This window comes from Melopsittacus undulatus, chromosome 6 (genome assembly GCF_012275295.1).
Source record: "Melopsittacus undulatus isolate bMelUnd1 chromosome 6, bMelUnd1.mat.Z, whole genome shotgun sequence".
NCBI lineage: Eukaryota > Metazoa > Chordata > Aves > Psittaciformes > Psittaculidae > Melopsittacus > Melopsittacus undulatus.
Genome location: NC_047532.1, coordinates 74,728,119 through 74,755,602, shown reverse-complemented (window position 1 = coordinate 74,755,602; position 27,484 = coordinate 74,728,119). Strand labels below are relative to the sequence as shown.

The window sequence follows — 27,484 nt, the reverse complement described above, 5'->3', positions numbered from 1 at the left end:
TCTGTTTGCTTTATAAAAGCACCCAGCTCAAATCTGTTTGAGTCATAGATTTTGCTGGGTCTTCTACAGGAAAGTGTCTTTAATGCACAAACTGACCCTCGAACATCGAGTCCTCTTCACAAACAGGTAAAAACATGTAACTAATACTTGTTAGAGCTGACAGGGAGCACATCGCACTGAGGATTCACCAGCAAACATCCACATTTCCCCTTCTGTCTGCTCTCTAACAATCACCGGGTGAGACTGCTCTCTGCAAGAAACTTTGCTGCAGCTCAGCCCCTGCAGAACACACGTTTCAAAGGCAGGTTTTAATAGGCCCACTTTAAACTTGATGGGCCCTGATGATTCCACAAGATACAGGGCATCAGAGGGCTCCATTTCAAACCCCTGAGCCAGGGCTGAGCCTTCATCTGCCTGAGCAAACAAGGGAGGAGCAGATCATTGATTGCTAAGGACTGCTTGGGCTGCTCTGTTTCAGCAAGCAGAGTCCGGCCAACTGCTCCCTCCAGCGTTCCAGGCAAGGACAGCAACTGCATTTCAACAAGGGCTGCCTGCCCATAAGGGTGTTAAAGGAGCTTAAAACCACAGTAGCAAGATCAAGGCTGAGGCACATAGAAGATGCACTGCATCAGTGCAAACCAGCTTTGGAAATGGGAAACTTACTTAGCATTATTTTGTTTGTCATCTTCTGATAGATGACCGGTCTTTACAAGGTCGTAGTTGATACAACCAGGCTGTATAGCATCAATTAAATCCACAACCGCCAAGCTCGTGCTGATGGTCTTGTCCTGGAGAAAACAGGGACAAATACAGATGAATGTAACCCTTAGAGTAGGCTTTTCACCTTGATTCAGCTGCTCTGCTACATGTAACCAAACAAGCTTTAAAGAAACCCTTCCAAAGCAGCAGTGTTAGGGATTATTCCCAGCTGGACCACACAGGGAAAACCAAACTGCTGCCCGTCTTTTGGAATTAGTACAGGATCATTGCTCCAATTTACTGCAAGTGCTCTGAGAACACAAGGCTGTACCTGATGCGCAGCAGCTGACCAGATCCCAAGGAACAATCCTCACCCTTCAACATTCACCAGCTCCAGCCCTGTTCTTGCCATCTCATCCCAGACTTCCTCCCTCCCCTCCTCTGCCACCCCATCAGCTGCCTTGCCCCACACCGTGGGCAGTCCTAGTGTCTCCTCTGTGTTAGCTTGAAGCCACTTCGCTCCCAGCACACACTGATTTCCTGCCTTCCTGAGACATCCCCGACTGCTCCTCCAGCCAAGGGAACACTTTTTGGACACCCCTCTCCTTTTGGATGCAAGAGGAGAACCTGCACCTTGAAGTTCTGGATGGAGGTGGACTTGCCAGCATCCTTCAGGGTCTGGTTTACCCAGCTGACTATAATGTCATCGTTGGCTTTCTGGCCATCACCCAGGTCCTCGAGGACATTCAGCGTGTACCTGAGAACCAGCAGAGAGAAGAAGATGAGGAAAGAGCCTGGGCAAAGCCCTGCTGAGTGCATGGCCAGGATACAGTGTGAGCTCACGGCAGCTTGGGAAGCCTTCACATAGTCTCAGCTCTGCTTCTTTTGATTCCTTTAGGAAAAAATTACTTATTTATCTTATCTGAAGTGTGCTTTCTGCTGAAGTGTTTCGTCTTTCAGCCTTTCAAGTCCTTACATATGAGCTCACAAAACTGCCTGGGGGCTCATGACACTTGTGAAACCATTTCACCACTGACGTCTGCTCCATACGGGTAGCACATTACCTAAAAGTTGTGCATCAGCTTAGGAGTACTCTGACCTCTAATGCCAAATAAGGAGCTATCATGTTCATACAGGTATGTATTTGCATCACCTTCAGAACCAGGTAAGAAAAAGAATTATCAACTTCATCTGTTATTAAGTTTCTCCTTCCCCCCATTCTAATGCAGAAGGGTGCTCCCATGGCAAAATACACTGCCCAAACTGTGCTGCATACACATAGTGCTTGGGAAGGGCCCTACCTTCTCATCAACTGCCACACTAAGGCCAATGTCAGTGTTGGGTTTCCATCATTCAGATCCTGCCCTCCGATGCCAACCAGGGAGAACTTCGCTGGATGCTTTCCCAAGTCCACAGCGTAGTTACAGTTTTCCAGCTACAAAGAGTTCAAACAGAAAACTCCCTCACAAAACACACTCCACTTGACTTGAAGCCCCACATAGGAAGTTTTAGTGTCTGTGTCTTCTTTTAGTCCTTTGAGATTCTTACCTTCTTCATATTTGCTCCAAGCTTAGGGTACGGAGGCTTGTTAACCTTATTCCAGTCAACAGGAACTTTGATCTTCTCGTACAGCTGTAGGATTACCAGTGCGTCTTGGAGATCACTAAAGGGGAAAGCACTGATTAGGCCCAATGTTTCCAGATCTAAATGCACTCTTGACTTGGTCACATCAGGAATAATTACTGTTCATTTCAACAACTCTAACAAGAAAAAGGAATCAAAACATTCTATAGTTTTCAGGGTAGGAGGAATGCTCTGTGCTTAACATCAGCAGCAAAGCAGGTTTCAGCATGGGCATCAGCAATGGATCCCTGGAAGAATTTTGTTAAAACCCAAAGGAAGCCACCTCTCTTCACTGACTACAGGGATTCAGAGGATCTTGCCTCCTAATATCTTGATTAAGCCCTAAAGTTAGGTGACAGGGAATTTAGTTCCAATTGCTCTAATGCAGGTCACATTCCTGGCCCAGTTGCTCGAGCAGATATAAATGTATTGGGGCCTCAGGGTACCAATTTACACAAGATAAGGGAAGATAAGCAAACTGTCTTTAGCCCTCTCCCTATGGACTGCAGGGAGGGTACAACAAGCATCTCCCACCCCATATGATCACCCTTTCTTAAACTCTTTCTTTGCCCTGTGGTGACCAGGACACCAGTGTGGACACATCTCTAGTCTGATCTCACTGGGCCCCTCCAAGAGCTTACCCATAGAGGTGATTTACGTGGGGGCTCACACCAAGGGAGTTCATCCAGTTGCGGAAGGTCCGTTCCTCACGCGTCTCTCCTAAATGGGAGAAAACAGGTTCATTCAGCTTCTGCAAGCTCAAAGCTGGGCAGGGGTTTCCCGCTTGCAAGGCAGGGAGCTTTGAGTGGCACAGCTCATCAGTTTGGGTTTTGAGCAGAAAAAGGGTATTTTTTATTACAATAACTCTTTTGAAGGAAGAGGCTCTGCTGGGATCTAGTTTTGGACACCAGTCTGACTTCTCCAGGCCTCAGCAGTGCCTTTTGCTCTTTCTGCACGATAAAGCATCAGGAAGGTCTTTCACGTAGGTGCTGGTTCACTGCTGTCCAGGAGCCAGGCAGCCAAAGCCCTAACCCAGTTCTGCCAACAATCAGTGCTCCCATGAACGTCTCCCTGCATTACTGAGGTGCTCAACTCAACTCCCAACTCTGGCACTGGCACTGACAGGTTGCTCCTGCAGGTTCAGGCTCCACAGGCCGTAAAATGCCCTCCTCATCTACCACAAATGAGTAAACCAGCACTGAAGCCTCAAATCACAATTGTTACTTCAGTGGGCACAGCCTCTTGTGTTTACTTCAGGTATTTCCCTCCTGCCAATTCCATAACCAATACGGCCATCACCTTCCAGCAGGGTCCAGTCGATGTCCTGGTTTTCAGGCTTGGTAAGTGCTGGGTACTTGTTGAACAGGTTGGCCACAAAGGCCAGGTTCAGTTTAGGGTTGCCACTGACCACGTCAGCCGGTGTGACAAACTGCCGGCAGCCGAGGCGATCTGCCTGCTGCAGCATGTACTCTGCTCTCCGCAGGTCATCCTTCTCCTAGGGAGGAAGCAGGACAAGAGCTGTCATGGGAGAGAACAGGATACAGAGCAGATGGAAACCTCCTGGATGTCAGGCTGAGAACACTGGGACTGTTCAGCCTTGGAGACATCAGAGCAGCTTTCAGTAGCTGACAGGGGCTACAAGGATGCTGCAGTGATAGGACAAGGGGTGATGGGTTCAGACTGAAACAGGGGAAGTTCAGGTTGGGTATATCTAAAGAAATTCGTTTATACCTGAAGAAATTATTTACTGTGTGAGAGTGGTGAGGCCCTGGCACAGGTTGCTCAGAGAGAAATGGTAAATGCTCAGTCCCTGGCAGTGCTCAAGGCCAGGCTGGACAGAGCTAGATGACATGAGTCATCCCTGCCCCTGGCAGGGGGTTGGAACTGGATGATCTTAAGGTCCTTTCTAACCCAAACCGCTCTATGATTCTATGCTACCTGGGGCAGTGTCACAATTCCACCTGCCTTCATTAGGCACCAGTTGCTAATCAAAGGGACAAATTGTGCACACTGCAGTTGTCCTGGCATTCTCCCTAGCATGGTGCTTTCCAACTTTCATGTGTTTTGAACTTGATGGTTGAAAAGCAGGAGTTAGCATCCTCCCCAGCACAGCAAACCACAAATGGGGCTTCAATCACTTATGTTAATCAGCAGGTAGTGACCAGGCCTGCATCAACCACTCATTTAGCACATTCCCAAGGGATGCACATGCCCACTGACACTTATCATGCTCCAGAAATTAAGATTCCAGGTTACCCAGATGCCCTGGGGCAATTCTAGGGAACAGGGAGCTCTCAGCTGTACAGTGTGAGGACACGACAGCCCCAATACTTACGTTGAAACCCGACATGTTAATATCAATCTGAGGCTCTCCCTCTTTCTGTCCTTTAGGTGCAATTTGATTCAGGAGGTGGAAATAAGCTCTAGAATCCTGAAAAGGATGAAAAACACAATTCAGGCCTCTCACACAGCAGTGAACACAAGATAACAACTGACTTCAGGATCATCTTCAACAAGTCACTGTGCATGATTGGCTTAGGTACCTTTACTGAATTACCAAAATCTGTAAGCTTAAAGTGAGCAGAAGGGCAGGGATCCAGGCAGCAGGAAAGGAAAGAGAAAGAGAGAAGGTTAGAAATAGGTGACATTAAAGTTATGGGGGGTGCCTGTTTGAAAGCTGCCTTTGCTGCAAGCTCTGGTGTCAGTCTCCTCCCCAACAACAGGGACCCTGTGCTGATCACCCTCATAGTCTCCCACCTGTCACAGGGTGGCCCTAACCCCCAGTCAACCATCCCTAGTGCTACAGCAACAGTGAAAAGGGCTCAGTGAAGACAAAAGTCCAGGCAAAATGATGATGAGGAGTCTGTTTTCTCCTGTGCTTGCCCATTAGCTAGAACAGCTTAAAGGAGAGGCCAGGGATTGTCACAAAGCAGGAGGAGCAAATAGCTGCACTAATTATTTATCAACTACAAGTCCTTGTAATCCACAGCACTAAGAACAACCTGGGCACAGCCTGGCAGCCTGTGGGTTACACCAGACAAGGCAGCAGCTGCGAGTACTTCTGAAGCTGACAATAAGAGTGACCACTCGTATGTGCACACAGGGGAGGTCTGGGCTCCACATGCACTCCAAGTATCACTTTTTTCCCCACCCCAACAGTCCTTTAACCTGGAACCCACTTCAATCCTCTCTCATTGGCACAGGGTGCCCAGAGAAGCTGTGGCTGCCCCATCCCTGGCAGTGTTCAAGGCCAGATTGGACACAGGGGCTTGGAGCAACCTGGTCCATAAAACCCTTGCTAAGCCTGCTCAGTGTGCTGAGGTTAAGGAAGGTCTTGTCCAAGGATGAAGGATGCAAACACAGCCCCAGCCAGCTCCCAACCTTTCCCCAGGCACATGCAGGCCAGGAATGCTCTCGGTACCTTGATATCCGCACTGAAGTTATTGATCTTGTGCCAGCCTGCGTTTTCCAGGTGGAAGTTGGCCCATCTTAGGAGCAGCTCCTCTGGGGAGAGCTTCATGAGGTCTTCCAGATTTTCACCATCACGAAGTAAGGCAGCAAGTGCTAGAAGAGAAATGCTTGTGAGGGGAAGGAAAGAGATTTCAAGAGGCAAACCTGCATGCCAGAGTAAGAGCTGCAGCCACAATTCATGGGAAGAAGGTAGGAACAACAGCAACTAGTGATGAAGTGAAAATAATGTGTGTATTAATGGAGTTTTCCCGAGCTGGTCATTACACAGAAAACTGCATATGAAAAATATTTTCCATTTTCTTGTGTAACAAAATTCCCCATATTTTACACTCAGGCAGATGACTGTAAGAAATGCCAATGTGCTCCAGTCTCCATGAAAAAGTGCTTCCAAGCAGTTTCATAAGAATAAGCCAAGGAAGCCAAGATAAGCATCCTTCCAGCTGGCCAGGGCTTCCCATGCCGTGGATTCTCAATCTAAGCCAAACAGTACCAGTTCACTATGGGCAAGCTTAAGCAGCAGATATGGAAGCCCCTATATGCATCTGTACACTCTGATAGCCTGTGCAGGAGTAACACAGCTCTGCAATTGATTTGCAAAGTTCAGAGTTTGGAGGCTGTCAATGCGGGACAAAGCAGCACAAGGGAGAGCTCTGCAGCACTGAGAGCTCAGCTGCACCACTGCCAGCACCAAGGAGGGTTTAGGAGAAGCAAGTCATTGGAGGAGAGGAGGGGAGGGAAGAGGCAGTGGTGGGGCTGGAGACGATGGCACAAGCAATGTGGTGGTCAGGCTTTATCGTTTCATTTACCTTCATTTCTGCTGAGCTCGATGTCAGCGAACAAGCCGATCTTAATGATCTGCCAGAGGAGCCCCAGGACCAGGTGGGGTTTCCCTTCCCTCAAGTCCTCTGCACCAATATTGACAACGTGACAGCCGATGGCGGAGGCGGAATTCAGCGCCAGGTTCAGGTTCTCCTGCAAACAGCAACAGCCAGGTGAGACACAGCGTGGGGAGAGGCTGCTTTGCCTTTCATCCAGCCCCAGCAGAGTGAGATCCCCCCTTGGTCCTTGCTCCAACAGCAGCCGCTCGGAGGAGATGCTCCTCGATGCTGTGCAGTTTTAGCAGCACTGTGGTGGCCAAATCAACATGAACTGAACGAGGCACCAGGGTTGAATTTCAACCTCTTGTATTTAGTTTCAGCCTCTGAGTCAGTCGCATCGAGTGGTGTCAATAAGAATAAGGCTGGAGAAGTGTTAAGTTATACTCACACGCAGGCATCCTCACAAAAACCTGCTGTACTATGGGATGCTCCATGGACAGGCAACTCCAGTGACCATCTTGTTTTACTGTGTGTAATCACCGCAGCAATACAAGGTGCGCACAGTATTTCAGCTCTTATACCCCTGATTAAATTCATTTTTGTCTCTTGAACTGTATTCATACCCCCAAAACCACCTTTAATAATTAAACCCAAGTTATAAAAGTTCAGAGCTTCACAATAGCAATGCCTCAGGCCACCATGCTGCCTTCATCAGTGCTAGCAGAACCTGAATTCCAGCAAAAACACAGGAATGTGTAATACCTGAATGATGAATGGGGTAAGCTTCTTCTTGTTAATCGCTCTTTCATCAATGGTGTCCGGAACAGAAAGATTGATCATTTTGCTGGTAGGAAGAAAACCAACACCATTTGAACACTGAGCATCGAATCTCAACCAAGCCCAGTGCACCAATACAAAACACGTTTCCTTTTGCCTCTTTGGTTTTGGGTATTATTATTTCTTAAAATAAAGGCTGTGTAAATCAGAAGTTAATATTTACACGATCAAGGATGTGTTTGTAATTAATAGCTAAGCCTGAAACCTTAAACACGCTCCTGGCCACTCCTGATCTCAGCTGCTGCAGCAAAAAGAGCACATGAATTATTGACAGCATAGTCACTGAACTAGCGAGGACTCATTGCTCTGTTGACACCTGCTGCAGATTCCAGTACAACAACGTGGTTCCTGCTGCTGTAGAGGTGCGCTGCTGCTGGCAAGAAGAAACCTGCTCCCAAAAGCACGAACACCTCAAGAGCTCTGGGGGGAGCACCTGAGCACAGGGAGTTAGCAGCAAGCACGGCATGTGATGTGATGAACTACATCCTACCCAGTTCAGTCCTCAGGTGAAGCCCTGCATTACTTGAAACTGGGGAAATAAAATCCCATTAAAATAAATCAATCATAGGCTAAAGAAACAAAATAAACCAGAAAATAAATGAGAAGCAATGGGCAGCCACTAAACATCTGCATACTGATGGAGTTACTGAAACTCCAGGCTGATCCAATTCTCCACTGTCCTAATTCACTTCTATTTGAAACCCAAAGCAAAATCACAAAGCCAAAAGAAACCCCATACATAGGTGTTTAGCTGCCCCAGATACCTTCTGTTTCAGTATGCAGCAAAATAAGTTACTCAGTGCAGCCCAGAAAAGCCATTTTGGGGTCACTTCATAAGGTTACTAACATTCCCACAGAGGTTACTGTCTAAACAATAACCTATTAACACTTTTAACAGCATTATTAATGCTATTTAACCCTTCTGCCCTCCTCCAAGCTCCCTGTCATCAGGTTGAGTTTGCACCACGACACCTGCTTCTGCAAAGCACCTTCTCCCCTTCAGACTCAGTCTCAAGGCCAAGCAAACCCACTAGACAACAACACCAGCTTGTGAAGCTGGCAGCAAAGCAAAAGCATCACACGAGGACAGTGAAAGCCTGGGTGGCTGAGCCCCTTCATACACACACAACACATTATGCACACACAACACATTATGCACACACAACACATTATGCACACACAACACATTATGCACACACAACACATTATGCACACACAACTAGTCACAAACCCAGCCTGGAAGAGGAAGAAAATTCCCTCAAACTCCAGTTTCAGGAGCCGTCAAGACTTACCATAGCACAATCCCATCTCCCACAGCATTGAACAGGTCATCTGTATTGGGGTTCATTGGAATCACATGCCTACAGTCAGGATCATTTTCCAGGGCTTTGTTTATCCAGTTGACAAAGGCATATTTTTCTTCCTCTAAGATAACCAATTGCAAAGTTAATACAGGCTTTTTCAGAACATAGCAAAGATTTTCCCCAAAGAACCAGTGTACAATAGCCCAGGGAAATAAAAGCCCCACCACCCCTTCCACGCTATCTTATTAGAAATAAGGTATTATTCCATAAAGAAATACAACATTCACTTCCAACTACCAGTATATTCTTGTTCTTTACCTGTTACTCAACAAGTTTATTATATTCAAGCATAACACAAAGACTTCATCAGAAACAACAGTTAACAGAAAGAAACACACGTTTAACTTACACGCTTTTAATCTTGTTTTACCCTCTAATTCTGTCCTGCTCTCACCTTGCCAGGAGATTATTCAGCTACCAGAGAATAAAAGCACAGGGCAATAGAAATGAACTGGTTTGATCATAAGGCGTCCAATGACCCTGCAGAGGGGTGGAAGGCAGGGAGATACCTGAGTAGGAGTGCTGGGTCCCCTCACTGGAGAGCTCCGAGGTGCCCCCGATGGCACAGATCCCTTCCTTCCTGTTAATGGCTCTTCGGAATGTTTTGGCAATATCTCTGCTTTTCACCTCTTGAAAAATCTACAATTTAAAGAAGGAAAAGTGTCTTCATGAAATGATCCTGGAATTGTTAGGGTTGGAAGGGACCTCTGGAGATCATCCCCCAATGAAAGGACCACAGCAGAAGCTGTTTCTTCTCAGCTTTAAAGCAAAAATCATAGCAAACTTAGCAAACGTGAAGGGTCCAGCAAGGGGGTAGTGATATTAAACTGAACATGGAGAGGGGGCAGAGAGCCATCCCATTCTCTCAAATATATACTGCAAGTGCCTTTTGAAACAAATGCATTAGGCATGAAAGACCTCACATACATTTACCTCGTCAAGTAGATTTCAGGAGTCCACAACAAAACCCAACGTGAAACCTTTGCAGTCTGAGAGCAGGTCCACATGCAGCAGCTTCCACAGGACCAAAGCTGAGATAGCCTTTGTGCAATTTTAACCTTTCTGCGTAAGCCAGATGCTCGTGTAACTGTGACTTGAGCTCACACACAACACTTTGCCCACAACCCAAGAAACCATCCTCTTCAAGTGTGTCAGAGTCAAACCTGTGATAGTGCGTAACAAGTGTTCCATTCTCTGGCTTGAAAGCCTCAAAACTGAGCCAAATTAGTTCCAACCATGCTGAAAACACAAATGAAATGCGTACAGGTTCTCCAAACACTGCCTAGATGCAGCACAGTTAATCCATCTCCTTATGGCACACACAGGTTTTGATCATCCCTGTGATGGAGCAGAGGTAAGTGAAGACTCAAGAGCCCAGAAACTTTGGGTTTTCTGCTTGGTTGGTTTTAGACATCAGGATTTTGATGGAGATTGATTTCTTTTCAAATTTGCTGGCCTAGTTACTGGCTTTGCACACCAGCTCTAGAATACATGCCTTAATGCTGAGGAAACCCCAAGTCACTCGGCAACAACCTCAAGTCAGTTCATGTCATCCTACAAGTAAGCATTGCTTCTGCTCTCTAGCTTAGGTGCCCATAAGACACTTTGTGTTTATTTGGTCATTGCTACCATCCAAATGTGACAGAAGAGATTTATTTCTTCCTTCCTAGTGCAAAGTTAGAGTTAGGAACCAGCTCAAACCAACATGCACCCACCATGCAAGTGTTCACAAACTGCAAACCAGCTCCAACTTACTGGTTGGCTCCGAACTGAAAAGTTCAGAGGGTCTGGAAACAATTAAGGAACAAAAGGTAAAGATAAATTAGGAAATAGCAAGAAACATAGCTAAAAACAGCTCCCTCAATGCACTGCACATACTGTCCTTACTCTTCCAGCATTCAATCAGAGCATAAGAAGGATAAAGGGGTGGACATTAAACCTGTACCTCAGCAGTGCTGTGCTTTTGTAAAAATACAAGTAATGACAAATTCTCACCTATTTCCACAGAAAAAGGCCATAGATTAGACCCAGCCTTTAGGTTTTCCTTTCTCTTTACTCCTGTTATTCCTTCTCAAGGCAATAAATGATCTGAAGTTTCCTGTATCAGCATCTAGGACTAATCTCCAAGTGTGTCTTGAAACACCCTCTCAAGTCTTTAGCAAATACTTGCAGTTCCATTAAATTGAGAAATGAAATGATACCAATTCACTGGGAAAACAGGCATCCATCTATGTGCCTGGAAAAACTGAGTAGCTTCCAGTCAACGCTGTAAGCTTGGAGAGCTACAAGTCTTTTTTCCAGTTGTCACCTCATGTGGAAATGGTCTCTGGGCCTCCAATGAAATTTTCATAGAGGAAAAGTGTGTGGGTTCTATTTGTTTTTTGTTTAAAATCCAACATATTCCTCGCCTGTCCAAATCTAAGTGCTGGCTGACAGTGACAGCACAACACAAAAATCTGCTCATAGGCAGAGATCTGTGCAAAGACCAGATTTTTACATGGCAAGTCCTCAAAGTCATCAGTTTTTAGAAAGAAACTGGGATTAGGGTAAGAAGCCAGGTTCAACCTCTTCTACTCCCTTCCTGAGCTTTGTCTAACAGGGAGTTCAGAAACACCACTTACATAAACAAACTCCTCAAAACTGATCTTCCCATCCTTATTCTTGTCGCTGTCGATCATGAGCTTCTGGATGATCTCCCTCACTTTGTACCCAGGCAGAGGCAGGTTGGCTTCCTTGAAGAGCTCGTGCAACTCATAGTCACAGATGAACCCGTTGCTGTTGAGGTCTGAGGAAGAGAAGGGGCAAGAGGAGGTTTTAAAACACACCAGTACTCAAACATGACCAGCCCCAGGCAGCAGAAACACAGCCCCCATGTTCAGAAGTGCTTTACTGTGCACTGGGGATGTCTATAAGACATGGAGGCAAGGAGGAATCTCCTAGCGCAGCCCATCACAACACACCTGGTTTGAGGCCACATTGTGCAGAGCATTCATCTCTGCTGAAAGCAAGATCCGTGCAGGACATGGACATACGTAAACACCAAGCCCAGGTAGTAACTACTCAATGGGCAGCATCAAGAATACACCAGAAATCAAAGGCAGGTGGTAAATACACATAGTGATGCTCAGAGAGGGTCCCAGTGCAGGCCATGAGACAGCTTTGGCTTTGGGCAGCAGCAACCTGGAAGCAGAGCTGACCACGTATGACCGAGTGCGATGGAGAAGTTTCACAATAGAGCATCTGCATTTTCCACGATCTCCAGAGCTTTTCTTCCTGCATCTAACTGCAGCTGGCTTTGTGTTAGCAACAGACAGTAATGAAACACAGCATTTGCTCTGTTCTGAGCTGAAAACACCAAGTCAGCTCCGCACTTACACTTCTCCATCACACTGCTAATGGTGTTATCCACTTACTGCTGACAGAAAGCTGCAGCCACATACTTTAATCCTGCCCAAGACTGCTCTGTAAGGACACTTGCTTTGCCAAGCACCCACCAAGGCAGGGCAGCACCATGTGCCAAAGGAGATGTTATTGCCCACGAGACTTGGGAAGAATGAAAACAAGAATCTGGAGCTTTTCATATCCACAGATCCCAACCCTCTTGGGAACGTCATCACATCACATCAGCTGGGAGTAAAGAAGGCTCCAGGGAAGCCCTATTGTGACCTTGCAGTGCTTAAGAGGGTCCTATAAGAAAGATGGTGAGAGAGTTTTCAGCAGGGCCTGTTGTGATGGACAAGGGGTGATGGGTTTAATTGAAAGAGGGGGATTGAGGCTGAATGTGAGGAAGAAACTTTGTAGAGTGAGGGTGGTAAAAAAGATCCCTGGCCTCGCCACCCACCTCTTCCCATAGCCCACAAAGGATTTCCCAGCTCTTCACAAGGCAGCAGCCTCTCCCTCAGGCCCGAGAGTTAAATTCCACTCAAGCAACAGCTTCTGCTGCCCCAAAGCCCTTGCATCCTCCCCAGCCTGCACAATGGAAGAGCCCGTGTTGAGTTTTGTTCAAGAGGGAATCCCACAGCACCGCACTGGGATCAGTATTTATGCCTTAATGGGAAATACTGTCAGGAATAAAGGAAAACAATCATGACAGCTCGAAAGTCCTGATTTTTTTTTTTTTTAAATCTGGAAGTCAATTTCCTTGGAATGAGGTGTCAGCGGTGGGGTTTAGGTTTCATTTCATAGCACTGTTCCAGCGAGCAGCATGTCCACACCACCACTTCAAACATCCTCATTTTCCACAGCCATATGGGATTGTAAAATTGCTTTTGTAAGCTAGGGAGAAAGTGAAATTCAAATGCTTAGTGGCAGACATCCAAAGCCAGAAAGAGCAAACCTGTGCTTCCTCCTGCACCCCAGGCCCCAGGTCCAAAGGTAAAGAGCAGCATCAATTGCACTGGATTATTAAATACATTCAAATACTTCACAGAATGTCAATGTTTACAATAATGCTGATGAAATAAAGTGCTTTGGGCCAGTGATTAATGATGGCAACATGCTGCTGTCTGGCCTTCAGTTTGAGAATTTTATTCCAAAAACATATAAGCTTACAAAGGCAAGCTTTATTAAAGAGGCCAGCCTGAGATGTCATCAGCAAACTATTTCCCCTCTAGATAAATCACAGCTTCTTCTGTTACACTTATTACTAAACCTAACTCCACAATAGGCATCTTTTCCCTGCCTCACAGCCAGACAAGAATGGATTTGCTCATGTCCAGGGCCTATGAACCCCAAACAAACCTTTGCTTTCACCCTCAGCATGCCTTCAGCCAACTCGCTTGACTGAACAGACCACGATCCTTTGCCATGCTGCCAAATTAAGCAGGTAAACCCAGAAACACTTGTGCATCATTTCTTCCAATGGATCCACCACCTAAACCACCAAGTTTTACATCTACCCCAATGTTATCAGGCAAAGGACAGAAAAAAAATCAGACTTGAAAAAGACACTGTACCCTTGATAAGGTCATGGGTGCAATTTTCATTCAGATTTGGTAAAGCTGCTCTTCTTGACGTGCCTAATTTACGCATTCAGAAGTGTTTCTGAACCAGCCTTCCATGTGCCATGTCTGAGCCTATTCAGAAGTGAACAGGAAAACCACAGAGTATGGTATTTCCTGAGTCAAATGCCTGTTGGTCAGACAGCAGGGACCTGAGCTCCAAAGTCCCCATCTCTGCTGCACTGGAGGGATGCAGCTCCAGTTCTGGGGCTAGAATACCAGCGTGATTGACTATGTGGTGCAATATGGACCCATTCTTCTCTCAACATGTCTGAAAGCCTTTAGACCTGTAAATAAGACAAATAGGGCTGAGACCACCATCCCACAGGGCAGCTGCTTCCCTTCCTGCTGCCTTTGCTCCCCATCTGGCATCACAGCCAATGTTCAGAGGAGCAGGATTAAACAAACAAGGAGTCACCTTTGGAGCACCAGCAAGCCCCGGGTTATTTCCAGCATTCCTGCAGGCCCACCATATGGTGCCTTGCTGGATGTCCTGCAGCGGGGCCAGACTTCAGACGGAAGGTGGTCTAAAATCCCTCTGTAATGAAAGCTGAAACGGGATTCAGCAGCCGAAGAGCCTGTCAAAATAGAAGCTATCCCAAATGAAACCCTTCGGCGCACAGCCCAAAGTTACTAATGGAAGAAAGCGAGATGGGTTTAACAGACAAGCCACAGCCTGGATTCATTATGGTGTGCCTGATGCAAAGGAAACTGCAGCACATCTGAAGTTTCCTCTTTCCATGGACAGAGGCAGGGCCATCAGTGGAGCAGCCTGGGAGAGGTCCCACCAGCACCATGCTCGGAACCATCTCTTGCCCGGGTGCAGGTGGCGCAGCAAAGCCATGATAAAACCCAAACGCAGCTTCAAGCTCTGGCTCAGCTTCCTCCGAGCACTTAAAATAGCTTAAATAACAGGATGCAAGAGGGGAAAGTAACCCACACATGTCCTTTTAAGGCTATATGCTCAGCAGGACACACTCCAGCAGGATCACAGATCCCTGTTTGCCTTCAGCCGGCAGCTCGGAGCATTGTTTCACCACCTTGCAGCACTGAACACAGTGTTCAGCCAGGGTAGGGGTTTTAAGTACTTCATGTTTCCAGAAAAGATGCTTATCTCTGCTATCAGAAGCAGGGAGGAGGAAGACAAATAAACAGAGCAAGTCTGCAGATAGGGTTGTACCATACCTCACTCTTGAAGTGCCACTGCTTGGCCAAGGGCACAGATACACATACCTGCTCTAGGGATCAAATCCAGAGACCAGCTGAGATTTGGAGCAGTCTGCTCTTCTCCCCCTAACCTGCAGCCATCCAAAGCCTAGACAGTTCTTATGCCCCACTTAATTACTTTTGTCAGGTGGTAGAATGCTTTTTTCCCCACTGCTGTTTACTACTTGGATCATTCCCAGCACAAAGACCTGCTTGTAGGATACTGGGAGCTGCTTCTGAAGATGCAGCTGACTTTAGTGCTAACTTTAAAGCATGGATTCACACCTATGGACTTCTAAATATGCAATAAGTAGTCTACGGGACTCTTGCCTTTTGCTGGCTGTCAGCAGACATGGGAAATTGGGGATACCAGCAAGTGGCATGGAAGCTAAATGGTGGTAGAGAGCACAATAACACACCTCACTGTCTTGATCTGGTCCAGCTGCATACAGAAAACCTGGTCACACACCCTCCAAGCTCATCAACCTACACATCCAGAGCAGCAACTTGTCCCAAGCTAGAATTAAAGCAGGTCTCCAGGAAGCCCATGCACCCACACAGTGGATCAGGCACATCTTGGTGGGCAGAAGCCACTGTGCAAGATGCTTCCTCCTTCCCATACTGACTTTGTGACGTCCTAAGTGGCAAGCACCTGAGCTTTGCTATAACCATGATCTGAGCTGTGGTGCAAGTCTTCCAGGTAGCTGGGAGATAGAAACCCAGACTCATTTGTGTTGGAGGGACCTTAAAGCTCACTCAGTTCCAATCACCTACCACAGGCAGGGACACTTTCCACTAGAGCAGCTTGCTCCAAGCCCCTGTGCCCAGCCTGGGACTCCTCCAGGCTGACCCAGCCCAGCTCCAGAGCAGAGCTGCTCCAGCCCTTGCAGCATCTCTGTGGCCTTTTCCTCCTCAGATGAAAAAGGTTTTGTTTTAAACAGCAGTCTTAGAACAACTTCTCTTCACTAGAGGTGCATTAAAAGTTCCCAGCAAAAACCAGCAACCAATTAGCAACCAGTTCTGTATCCCAGGGCAAATATAGCTCCTTTAGGCAAGACTAAAAGGAATGAGAGCATTAAAGACACCCCTGACAGGAGTGCTTGCGGGCTACACCATGCCTGAAGCTCACAATACAGAAGGCAGGTGAAAAGGCCTGGCAGATCCCATCTCACCTCTGGGTATGTCTAGGCTAATCACTGCATTTCTCAGTGACACTTAGCCTGTGACACTGCCATTACAATTAAAAACCAGAGGGCCCCACCTCCCGAGCAGGGTGTGCTGGTTTCCTGACGTGGGTTTCTCCATGTTTCCAGTGCACAGGCAGCCACCCAACCTAATCTTGAACATTTCCCACATACTCGTGAAAAAAAGCCACCTCATTCCAGCCAGGTTAATCATTGTAAGTTTATCCAAGGACTGAATGGGCTGCCTGCATCCCAGTCTTATTAAGGGCTGCACACTGAGGCACATCACACAACAAGAAGCACCATAGTCACCTATTTTCCCTTTGCAGCAGTTCACTTCCACTGGCTGGAAAAGTCCCAGGTAGAGCAAGACATGAGAGGGAATTGCCCAAAATACAACTTGCATCACATCCCAATAGGAAATACTGCTCTGGGAGAATCAGTTGCCTTTGAAATACATATTTCTCTCTGCAGATTGCAAATTTAGAGCAAAAGAGAGTTTAAGAGCACCCTGTTCTAGAGAGCAGTTTACCCAGTACAGATGCCAGGCAACAAGCAATTTGCTTCACCAAAAGGATGCTCAAAAGAAGGGTAAAAAGCACTGCAGCAGCTGGAGAATGAGCACCAGGTTATGGAGGGGATTCTCCCCCTCTGCTGCGTGAATGGGAGACCTTGGAGCAGCTCCAGTGCCTAAAGGGGCTGCAGGAAAGCTGGAGAGGGGCTTGGGACAAGGGCCTGTAGGGACAGGCCAACGGGAATGGCTTTAAGCTGCCAGAACAGGGGAGACTGAGATGAGCTCTTAGGCAGAAGCTCTTCCCTGTGAGGGTGCTGAGGCGCTGGCACAGGGTGCCCAGAGGAGCTGTGGCTGCCCCATCCCTGGCAGTGTTCAAGACCAGGTTGGACACAGGGGCTTGGAGCAGCTGCTGCAGTGGAAGGTGTCCCTGTCTGTGGCAGGGGTTGGAGCTGGGTGAGCTTTAAGGTCCCTTCAACCCGACTCAGGCTAGGATGCTACGATAAGAACCGGAGCCACCAGAGGGCAATGCTCATGCACCGCAGCCGCAGAGCATTTTCTCACCACCGCAAGCTGCTCCATAATGGCAGGTAAACAGACACTAATTAGGTTTGCCTCCAAGCTCGTCAAACACTGCCTCTGATGCACCTGCCCCAACCAGAAACACAGCTCCTACGTTTACATGTGCATGGACTGGCCGACCTGCCAAAACCAGCATCCTCAGAGCCGAGCTCTGTGCCAGCCCTGGCTGCTCCCTGGGCTGCAGTACTGCAGTACCGGCTTGGATGTATCTCCTGCCATCAGGAACCAACAAAGCCAAACCAGGAGCAACAGGGCAAGGCTCTGTGCCAGTGCCCATTGACAGCCTGGCTGCCACATCCCTTTGTGCTCCTTGGCTACAAGTGACAAGCCAGAAGCAAAAAGGCTGCCAAGAGACTCCTTGGCATGCAGAAGATCATGAGAACAACAGACTGCCCATATACCCATGTACCAAGCACAGGGGTGGGATAAACCCATTTCACAGCAGATAGGAGCATGGTGTCTTCCACACTGTGACTTACCAACTTTGGCAAAGGCCTCCTTGAGGTCCTCCAGGTCATCTTTGGAGATTTGCATGGTGTTGGCCATCTCATGAACTTAGGGAGTACCTACAGAGAGAAAACAGACACTGTGAAACCAGGCTGCCTTCAAACACCTGCAGTGTTGAACAGCAGCACAGCAACAATCAGTACCAAGGTCGCTACAGTTCTCGAGGCCACATTTATCTTTCCACTGGGAAAACAGATGTGTGGAGCTCAGAAGATGGGAAATGCACTGCTTAACCACTCAGAAAGCCCATTGGTCTTGTTAATATTTAGCTGTATTTATTCTATGGGCACACATGAAGGTACCCGCCAGCAGTGTGCTCTGTAGGTTGGAGAAGCTCACATCTCCAGGATCTCCTGAACACAATCAGAATCCAGAGTTAAAAGTGTTAATGCAAGAGAGTGAATGCTCTGCCTGCCTGTCCTGGAGAGCACACGGCTACCACAGCCGAACAGCAAAGCTCTGAAATGGGGTTTTTCTGCACAGGGCTGTATCTGGTGCTGTTTGCAAGAAGTCAGTCTGGTTTCCTACCAGAAAAAGGTTTGAACAAGCACCTGTCTATTCCCTCAGAGCCAGGCTCTTAATGGACCATGTAAGCACCAGGCTGTCTGCATGGCACTGACCCCTCCACTCCCCCAACATCAGGCACCAGCCCTGCTCAAACCCCGGGTGTGCAGATCTCGATCAAATCTTGGGGCTGAAGAAACAGAGAGGATGAAGCACACGGTGCCTACACCCATCTGTGCAATCCTCCTTCCCAAGCACTGATGAGGTGTCACCCAGCCAGCCTGGACAGGAGCTATCGCTGTAAGGATGAGAAAAGGATGGGGCTGTTCAGCCTGGAGAAAAGAAGCTGTAGGGAGACCTCAGAGCAGCTTCCAGTGTCTGAAGGGGGCTACAAGGATGCTGGAGAGGGACTCTTCATCAGGGACTATAGTGATAGGACAAGGGGTGATGGGTTCAAACTGAAACAGGGGAAGTTCAGGTTAGATCTTAGGCAGAAGCTCTTCCCTGTGAGGGTGCTGAGGCACTGGCACAGGGTGCCCAGAGAAGCTGTGGCTGCCCCATCCCTGGCAGTGTTCAAGGCCAGGTTGGACACAGGGGCTTGGAGCAAGCTGCTCTAGTGGAAGTTGTCCCTGCCCATGGCAGGGGTTGGAGCTGGAGGAGCTTTAAGGTCCCTTCCAACACAAACCAGGCTGGGATTCTATGCAAAGGCTGGTGACTTGCCCACATCCCCATCCCATGCCATTCATGACAGCAGCATCATATGTCCTGTTGGCACTTGGGGCAATACAACCACAAGAGATCAGTGATGGATGGCTCAATGCAAATAGGGCAATCTCTCTGCACAGAGAGGCAGGCTAGATCAGCATGTTCTAGCATCCATGCTAGCTGCAGCTCAGGGGCTTTAAAGGTGGGGATCCAGGCAGGCTCAGTGCAACTTCAAATGAGACTTGTATCCCCAGATTTTCCAGCTCCACCTTTGTTAGCTACAACTGCTCTGAGTTGAGAAATCAAAGGTTCCTCCTCTGCCTATGGGAACAGGCCCAGCTGCCGCCTCCTTTGTAGGGCAGAGGATGAGGGTGAGCTCAGGTTTACAGCCTGGCAGCAGGCAGGAGCCCCAAAGGGCTGCTCGACAAACGCCTGTGCTCTGATGGGCAACCCCTTTTGTCTGAGCCCCCCAGCTACCTTCACAAGCACTTGCTGGCTTCAGAACACAGGTCTGCCTGTAGCTGTCTGTGACAGCTGGTCTGGAAAGCAGGTGACAGGGGAGCAATGGGCAGGGTGGCAGCCTGGGAAAGTGTCTCAGGCGGGTGCTCACAGCAGAGAAAGTCAACAAGGAGTTGCATCACTGCAGGGATACGAAGGGAAGAACATCGGACCCCACCTCCAACAGCAGCAGAGCTGCCAGCAGGCAGGATAACATCAGTGCAAGACACCAACAGCAAGACAGCCAAATCCATCCCTTGGCTTGTGCTGCAGGAATGGGGCAGGGGAGGAACCACAGCAAAGCTGCACTGGGCTGACAGGAAAGGGGAAAGAAAGACACCATAATTTTTCTTCTACTGTTTCACATGACCCAGCTCCAGTGAGCCCAGAACCCCCCGTGTGCTGAGTGCACCCCCAGAGCATGAGGTGCTCTGCTGTGCTCTGGGGAGACCCCCCCTGCAGCCCTGATCCAGCTCTGGGGCAGCAGCATAAGAGGGACATGGAGCTGTTGGAGCGAGTGCAGAGGAGGCCATGGAGCTGCTGCGAGGGCTGGAGCAGCTCTGCTCTGGAGCCAGGCTGAGAGAGCTGGGCTGGGGCAGCCTGGAGAAGAGAAGGCTCCAGAAGGGGAGACCTGAGAGCAGCTCCCAGGTGCCCATCGTGCTGCATACCCAGATCATCACATCTTCCACACCAAAACAAGCAGTGAACACCCCCATAAGCTGAGAGCTGTTGAAAAAAACTGCTCTGTTTGGCTTTATCATGGAAATGCCACACTCTGGATATGTCCTGCAGTTGTTTGGGGGTCAGATCTTCACTTAAAAGCCACCTCCCTTTCAGCCCCAGTGTTCAGCTCAGTCAGGATGGTTACAAAGCAGGTTCACCTTTCAGTTTTCACACCACTTCTTCCTTCTGTTTCTCTGCTTGAGAGCAGAGAGGGGGAGTTTGAACCAAGAGAGTAAAAGCAGAGTCCTGACCTTGTGAGAGCTGCCTGGGAAGGGGAAAGGTGTGAAGCTGGAACAAAACAGTATATGAGGAGCTTAGTGGGCCACAAAGGTATGAGCTGACTGGGACTCTAGAGCTCCCAAAGCAGGTTCACAGAGCTCTTCTGCAATGGAGACACCTCACCCCCCAGCACTGGGCTGCAGGGCAGGGGAGCCTCAGGTTTTATTGTGTAGGGGGTTTTGTGGGTTTGTTTGCTTTTAACAGCTGAGTCTGGGGCATTCAGGCTGTGTTTTTCCATTTACAGTTGCATTGTTAAACAAGAGCCTTTGTCTTTGTGGGTATAGAAAGCCCTTTTATCACAGGCAGAGGGATCACACATCAGCTGCCTCTGTGGGGACACAGCACCACGCTGCTCACGCCGCATCACGGCACATTCACTTCCACATGAGCAAAGCCCCTGCCGGGGCATGCAATGACAGCCAGAGACAAATGGTAGCTGTGGACCTCAGAGGATGGGAAGTGCACTGCTTACCAAGTCAGAAGTCCCATTAGCCTCCTTAATATTTAGCTCTCTGTGTTCATTTTATGGGCCAAGTTTCTCTGCACACATAGAACCACAGCCTGGTTGGGGTTGGATGCCCCTGATGAAGAGTCTGCAGTGTTAGGACAAGGGGTAATGCCTTCAAACTTAAAGGTAATGCCTTCAAACTTAAACATGAACATACCTAACACCAGTGTAGACCCATTTTAGAGGGAGGAAGAGAGAGCAAGGGGGAAAGAGGAGACAGAAGTGAGCTGGTAATCCTGCACCCATTTTACACCCTGGTGACAGAAAGGCTATCAGTCAATGCACACATAAACAGGGTGTATAAGGAAGCAGTTCCTGGTCCAGATCCTTCATCCCTCACTCCACAGAAGAAAACCAGAAGCAGCTCCATAACACATTGATGGACTAAAGATGCTCCAGAGAAGAGTGTGGCTGGCAGACAGTGCAGCCTGTTTGTGCCACAGAGTCACAGACCGGTTTGGTTGGAAGGGACCATAAAAATCACCCCATTCCCTGCAGACTTCACTTTGAGCTGCAGATCAGAGCTGTTCAAGTGCATCTGAGGTTTTCCAGTATCAAGTTCCTTCCCAGAGAGTAGCTGTATAAAGTTTCTGTGCAAACAAGTTTTATAGCTCCTGAACACAGAGCAGCCATCAAACCACGGTTAGTTTATTTGCTCCCCAGGCAGAGCTGCAATACAGACAAGTCAGATGGAGCTGCCCAGCACCTGTGTTTTCACAGCTGGCACCCACCTTCAGTGGGACCATCACCAGAAGGATGTACTTGCATGCTCAGCCAGCACCTTAACAGCACTCAAATCCAGAGAAGAGATCCCCAAGACTCTTTCCCAAGTGGACAAGTCCTGGGAGCTGCATCCTGCACATCACAGAACCCCCAGCCTGGTTTGGGTTGAAGGGGCCTTAAAGCTCATCCAGCTCCAACCCCTGCCACAGGCAGGGACACCTTCCACTGCAGCAGCTGCTCCAAGCCCCTGTGTCCAACCTGGCCTTGAGCACTGCCAGGGATGGGGCAGCCACAGCTTCTCTGGGCACCCTGTGCCAGCGCCTCAGCACCCTCACAGGGAAGAGCTTCTGCCTAATGTCCATGATACTCACTCCAACTTTATAATGTGTATCTAAGTAATTCTTACATCAAGATTTAAAGACTGCTGCTGATATTTGTCAAATTTTTAAGGGATGTGGATGGAATTTGGAGACGTTTCTTTCTATTTAGGAAATAAACGCAACCATCTTAAATTCTCAGACTAAATCAGGCTCACATTCAATATTATGAATATCTACGAGTACCCACAAACTCCCTGTGGTTCATCAGTGAAACAAGCCTTTACTCTAAAAACAAATTCTCATGTCATGTTGTACTAATTCATGGACTTTCAACTTTAATTCAAACTTACAACAGCTCAGCCTGCTTTTAAACTGCCTTTTAAAGCAGGTGGGAGGGTGTATGTGCATTTAGGCACTCACACAGCTCCTTGAAAGCTGAAGGTTTAGTCCCCATTTTGAAAGCACATGGCAACCAAATATTTCCCAACAGCCACTTGAACACTTCCAAGAGAAACAGAGCAGGAATTTGCTGCTGATCCAAATGGAATGATTTTCTTTCTTAGCAGCTCCGTGTTCATTTGAAAACCGAGCTGCGCTGTCCCTCCCAGACCCGCCCTGCTTTAATATCTCTACAAGTGACTGATTAACAGCACCGAAGTGTTTATGCAAACGCAGACGCACATGGAAGTGCCAGGGAAAAGGCATTAATGTGCCCCTTTTCCACCCGAGCAAAGAGCCAGGAGCAAGCTGGGTCTGGGCTGGAGCGGCAGTGACTCAGCCCCTGTGCGCTGCGCTCCGCACAGGAACCTGTGGGTTTGGGGCTCTCCGTGCGGAAGGCTCCAGACAGAGCACAGCTCACTCGGCATCAGTCATTAGAACAGCTCAGAACCTGCCTATCTCTGACCACGGACCCAGCACGGAGCGCTCTGCTGTTAGACACCGAGCCCAGGCAGGCGGCAGAGCCCCAGGGGCTGGCAGCACTGATCTGGGAGGGAATCCTGGTGATACAGCCCCAGGATTCCTGTGGTTCACCCCGTCCTGCCCCTTCCTCCCCGTCCTGCCTTACCCCATTCACCCCACCCAGTTCCTTTGGCAAGAACACAGAATCCCAGACTGGTTTGGGTTGAAGGGACCTTAAAGCTCCTCCAGCTCCAACCCCTGCCACAGGCAGGGACACCTTCCACTGCAGCAGCTGCTCCAAGCCCCTGTGTCCAACCTGGCCTTGAGCACTGCCAGGGATGGAGCAGCCACAGCTTCTCTGGGCACCCTGTGCCAGCGCCTCAGCACCCTCACAGGGAAGAGCTTCTGCCTAAGAGCTCATCTCAGTCTCCCATGTTCTGGCAGGTTAAAGCCATTCCCCTTGGCCTGTCCCTACAGCAACGAGAGGAAGTGAAACCCTGCAGTGCACAGACTCGGTCTGATGAGTCCTCAAAGATAAATACTTACTGCCACTTTGGGGGTAGACAGGGAAGTTTAGGGATGGATGGCTTGTAAATGAAAACCTATCACGGAATCCATCCTCTCCTGCTCATAAATCAGTTTGTGTGTTTCAAGCAGTGTTTTGTTCCTCAGGTTCCTCCCAGGCAGCACCTACAGGTTGGTTGCTAGCAAACACGGGGCTGTAGAAAGCACAGAAACTTGGATTTGGCAAGTTCCATCCATCCAGTCACCAAGCACAGGCTGCAACCAGACTTTCAACACACTGTCATCTTTACTGCCTTTACCCACAAAGAACACACATTGGTCCATGGTGCTTGCGTAGCCCACCAGCTACTACAGAGCCATGTGGTGCATCTCAGGGAAAAGGACACAGACTGCAGATAGCAATTGCCACTGCACAGGCACTTTACAGCTCAATTCTTCCCAATCCCATCAAGAGATGACCTCTGGCTGCCAGGATTCTGAAGCATCTCTATGTCAGCAATAGTCCCATCAGCTTTGTATCCTCCCAAATCCCTGAAGCTCTCACGATGGGAGAGACCAGCTCCCTGCTGTGCTTATTGTCACCTGGGAGCAGACTGTCAGACTTTGCTCCCATCGTTACACAACTCTGCTGCTGCGGGTGGGGGGGGGTGGGGGGGGAAACCTGTCAAATCCATCAGGAGCAGTGACACACGCACTGAAATTAGTCACTGCACTTGGCTTGCAGCCACTCCCTCCGGAATGGGGGCATGTCTTTATGGGGTGTCCACCTCTGGACACACGCCTTTCTTCAGGTTAAAAACCCAGTTTCTCCAAGCTAAACCTGTGCAGAGCAATGCCAGAGGTTCTTCTAAGCAGCACCTGGGGAGATGCCCAGAAGGGATCTGGGCTGCCCAGAGGCAAGGTCACTCCATGGTATGGAAACGACAGCAAAATAGCTTTCCTGTGCCTCCTGCTCAGACTTTAACCACTGCCCAATGTCCATGGACAGCCTGGACAAGCTGATCCTTCACTTTTGCATGTTCAAAGTGTTTTGTCTCCCTTCATGACAGAACCCCATTCACCAGCTTCAATCACCTTAAACCCTTATTAAAAACAAATGCTGACCCATCGGCCAATTCACATGCCTCTGACACCCTGCACAGCCAAGGAGGTGGCCCAGAAAATGGTCGAAGTGCTCAGCACCAAGAACCGAGCTGGAGACGGTACCCACAGAAAACCCAAAATCAGCATCACATCTGCTCACAGCATCAAACAGGGATCAGCCCCTTGCTAAAAGCCTAGGAAAGCCTTGACCTTAAGAGCATCCTCCAGAATGCTGCAAAGCTGAGGCTGAGGCACAGAAATCTGCAGGGATCTGAGTACACAATTCGCTGGATGAGCTTTAAGGTCCCTTCCAACCCAAACCATTCCACGATTCTATGATCCCCATGCAGCCCTGAAGGAATATGAACCAGAGCTGCTTCTGATGCACATTAAGCAGTGACATGCAATCCTGGAGCAGAGCAGATGGATGCTTGCCTACCACCATGAGCCAGCATTTACTATCAGGAGGCTGAAGTGGCAGAAACATAAAACTGGTTTAGCACTTGAAGGGAAGGGAAAGCACGGCTAGCTTGCTGCAAACCTACATCCTTCTCTGAATGCTCCTGATGTGCAAGACCAGAGTCAAGGGGATAGGATGGAGGCTCAAAGCAGGAGCAGAGCTGGCTTTCAAGGAGCACACACGTGCTCATCACCTGCTGTGACTACTTTGCTGCTCCAACTCTTTTACATATGTCTACAGAGTACTTACAATCTGCAGGGAACAGCAGGGACCGGATGAAAAACGACACAGGGCACCAGTGAATTGGTCCTTAAAAGCCTCTTTGCAAAATACTTCTCCCAAATGTTGCATTTTGGCACAGTTTTAGCAGGGCAGCTACTCCAGGATGAGAGCACAGTCCCGACCATAACCCCCCAGATTTACCTCACTCTTGAATTGCAGCAGTTTGCTCACATCAGTGGAAACAGAGCTGCAAAATTCCCGATTAACCCATTAGTCCAACATGAACCAGGTGACCCTTTTGAGACCTCTCAGGAAAGGAAGAGCTGAGCACTCATCCTGCCTGGCACTTGAAGAAGCAAGGAACGTTCATAGATAATTTAAACCTAAGTGCAATAAGGTAAAAGGGAGGGGGCAGAGTCAGATGTCAGCTAATGGACTGAGACTTGGAAGGCTTAATGTAAATTCCTGGCTCAAGCACAGAAAACACATGCTGGCCTCTCAGGAAATTCTTATGCTGATAATAACTCTTATTCTTGCATAGTTCCCCAAATAAAAGCAGCATTAAACACTTCCTACTGCTCATTCAGTACCTTAACCATAAATGACTTCAAGAAAGGACCCTCCTCTTACCACCCACTGCAAAACTTGGCATAAGGCATCCCTCACTGTATGACAGGACCCTCAGAATGATGGTGGGAAAGCCAGCATGTTCCCCACCTGCATAAGCAAGGAGAAGTGAGGATCACAAGGCTAAAACAGATGAAGCAAGAAGCATTACTCGGTCTCGTAACCTTCCCTCCTGCCCAGGTAGGGCAATCAGCGAGATCCCTAAATTAAATCACAGCACAGTCACTGCCTATTCAGTGCCAACAAACAAGCTCCTGCAAGCCAAACCTCCAGTGCGATGGTGTGATCCCTAGAGAGCTGGACCAAAGCGAGCCTCAGCAGTTGAGCCTGGCAGGGTGGGTTCTGTGCAACCCTTTACCAGGTACAGCCATGCTGGAGTGATTCTGCAGTGTGTTCATCAGTTTGAAGGTGAACAGATCTGGCCTGAAAAGGGACAACCAAGCTCAAGAGAGACCTTGTTCCAGTCTTCCAATACCTAAAGGGATTTAACCTGACAGAGGGCAGCTCTTAGGCAGAAGCTCTTTGGGAGGGTGCTGAGGCACTGGCACGGGGTGCCCAGAGAAGCTGTGGCTGCCCCATCCCTGGATTCTACGATTCTGTGAAATCCCAGCAGCTGGGCAGCTGCTGACCCCATGATAAACATCCAGAGAACTGTGTCAGAGATTCACAGAGTGGTTTGGATTGGAAGGGACCTTAAAGCTCCTCCAGCTCAACCCCTGCCACGGGCAGGGACACCTTCCACTGCAGCAGCTGCTCCAAGCCCCTGTGTCCAACCTGGCCTTGAACACTGCCAGGGATGGGACATGCCTTAAATAAGAAACAAACCACTAGAAACTGCAAACCCTGCTCTATGCATTGCAGTTATGTTCTAAAAGTCTCTTAGAAACAACAAATTTCTGTAACTGATCTCTTACTAGAAAAAACGAGTGATAAAAGAAGAAAAACCTTTTCCCATCCTCCCCTGCTGCCTGTAATCTTGTTCAGCAAGCACTTGGGGAAAGGGAAAAGAGTCAAAATAATTTGATCCAGAAGAGGCAAGCGTCAATAGAGTGCAATACATCAGTGTCACTGCATAGCTGTCCTAGCAGCTTCTGGAAGTATAAAACCTATCTGTAACTTCAACATTTACTTTCTCGAGAGAAGCCGGCTCAGATCCTATCTACCTTGACAAAAGCAGAAACATCAATCTCAAAGATGAATGTGAAAGAGCTAGAGGAGCAGGAGGCCTGCTGTCTTTGCCTCCCAGGAGGATGCCACAATAGTGCTATCGTATTCACTCTGACAGCAGGGTGTTCCCCACACTCCTCTGTATTCTAACTTCCTTTGGGGAAGAGCCATAGGGAGCAAAGGGGAGCAGTGGCAAGCTCTGCTCTGTGACCCTTGGACTGTGAGCAACCACTCATAATCCCTGCAAAATGCACCCTAATCACCAGTTTCAAGGCGAGGCAGGATCTCCAAGGTGTCTCCAGCATCCACACAAGTTCTCATCGTGTCCCTTCAAGCTGCTTTGCCTCCTCCTCCTCCTCCCCTGGTTTAGCAGCACTGCCAGTGCCTAATACCCCTAGGACAGGTGTATTGGTTAAGGAGATGGGTACACCATAAACA

The 27,484-nt window shown here is 48.6% G+C and overlaps 1 protein-coding gene across 4 annotated transcripts in view; it reads right to left on the bottom strand.

The window, feature by feature from the left end:
- The window catches only part of PLS3 (plastin 3), a 46,460-nt gene that overhangs the window by 1,440 nt on the left and 17,536 nt on the right, over window positions 1-27,484 (bottom strand). For all 4 annotated transcript variants that reach the window (XM_034063448.1, XM_034063450.1, XM_034063449.1 and 1 more), the window contains 14 exons: window positions 17,775-17,861; window positions 11,434-11,597; window positions 9,322-9,451; window positions 8,741-8,873; window positions 7,374-7,455; window positions 6,600-6,765; window positions 5,744-5,886; window positions 4,658-4,753; window positions 3,622-3,817; window positions 2,964-3,042; window positions 2,248-2,362; window positions 2,001-2,134; window positions 1,333-1,456; window positions 664-788 (listed from right to left, as the gene is read on the bottom strand). In XM_034063448.1, coding sequence (XP_033919339.1) covers window positions 664-788; window positions 1,333-1,456; window positions 2,001-2,134; window positions 2,248-2,362; window positions 2,964-3,042; window positions 3,622-3,817; window positions 4,658-4,753; window positions 5,744-5,886; window positions 6,600-6,765; window positions 7,374-7,455; window positions 8,741-8,873; window positions 9,322-9,451; window positions 11,434-11,597; window positions 17,775-17,841 — 1,754 coding nt within the window. In that variant the 5' untranslated portion in view covers window positions 17,842-17,861. The remainder of the gene's footprint in view (window positions 1-663; window positions 789-1,332; window positions 1,457-2,000; window positions 2,135-2,247; window positions 2,363-2,963; window positions 3,043-3,621; window positions 3,818-4,657; window positions 4,754-5,743; window positions 5,887-6,599; window positions 6,766-7,373; window positions 7,456-8,740; window positions 8,874-9,321; window positions 9,452-11,433; window positions 11,598-17,774; window positions 17,862-27,484) is intronic.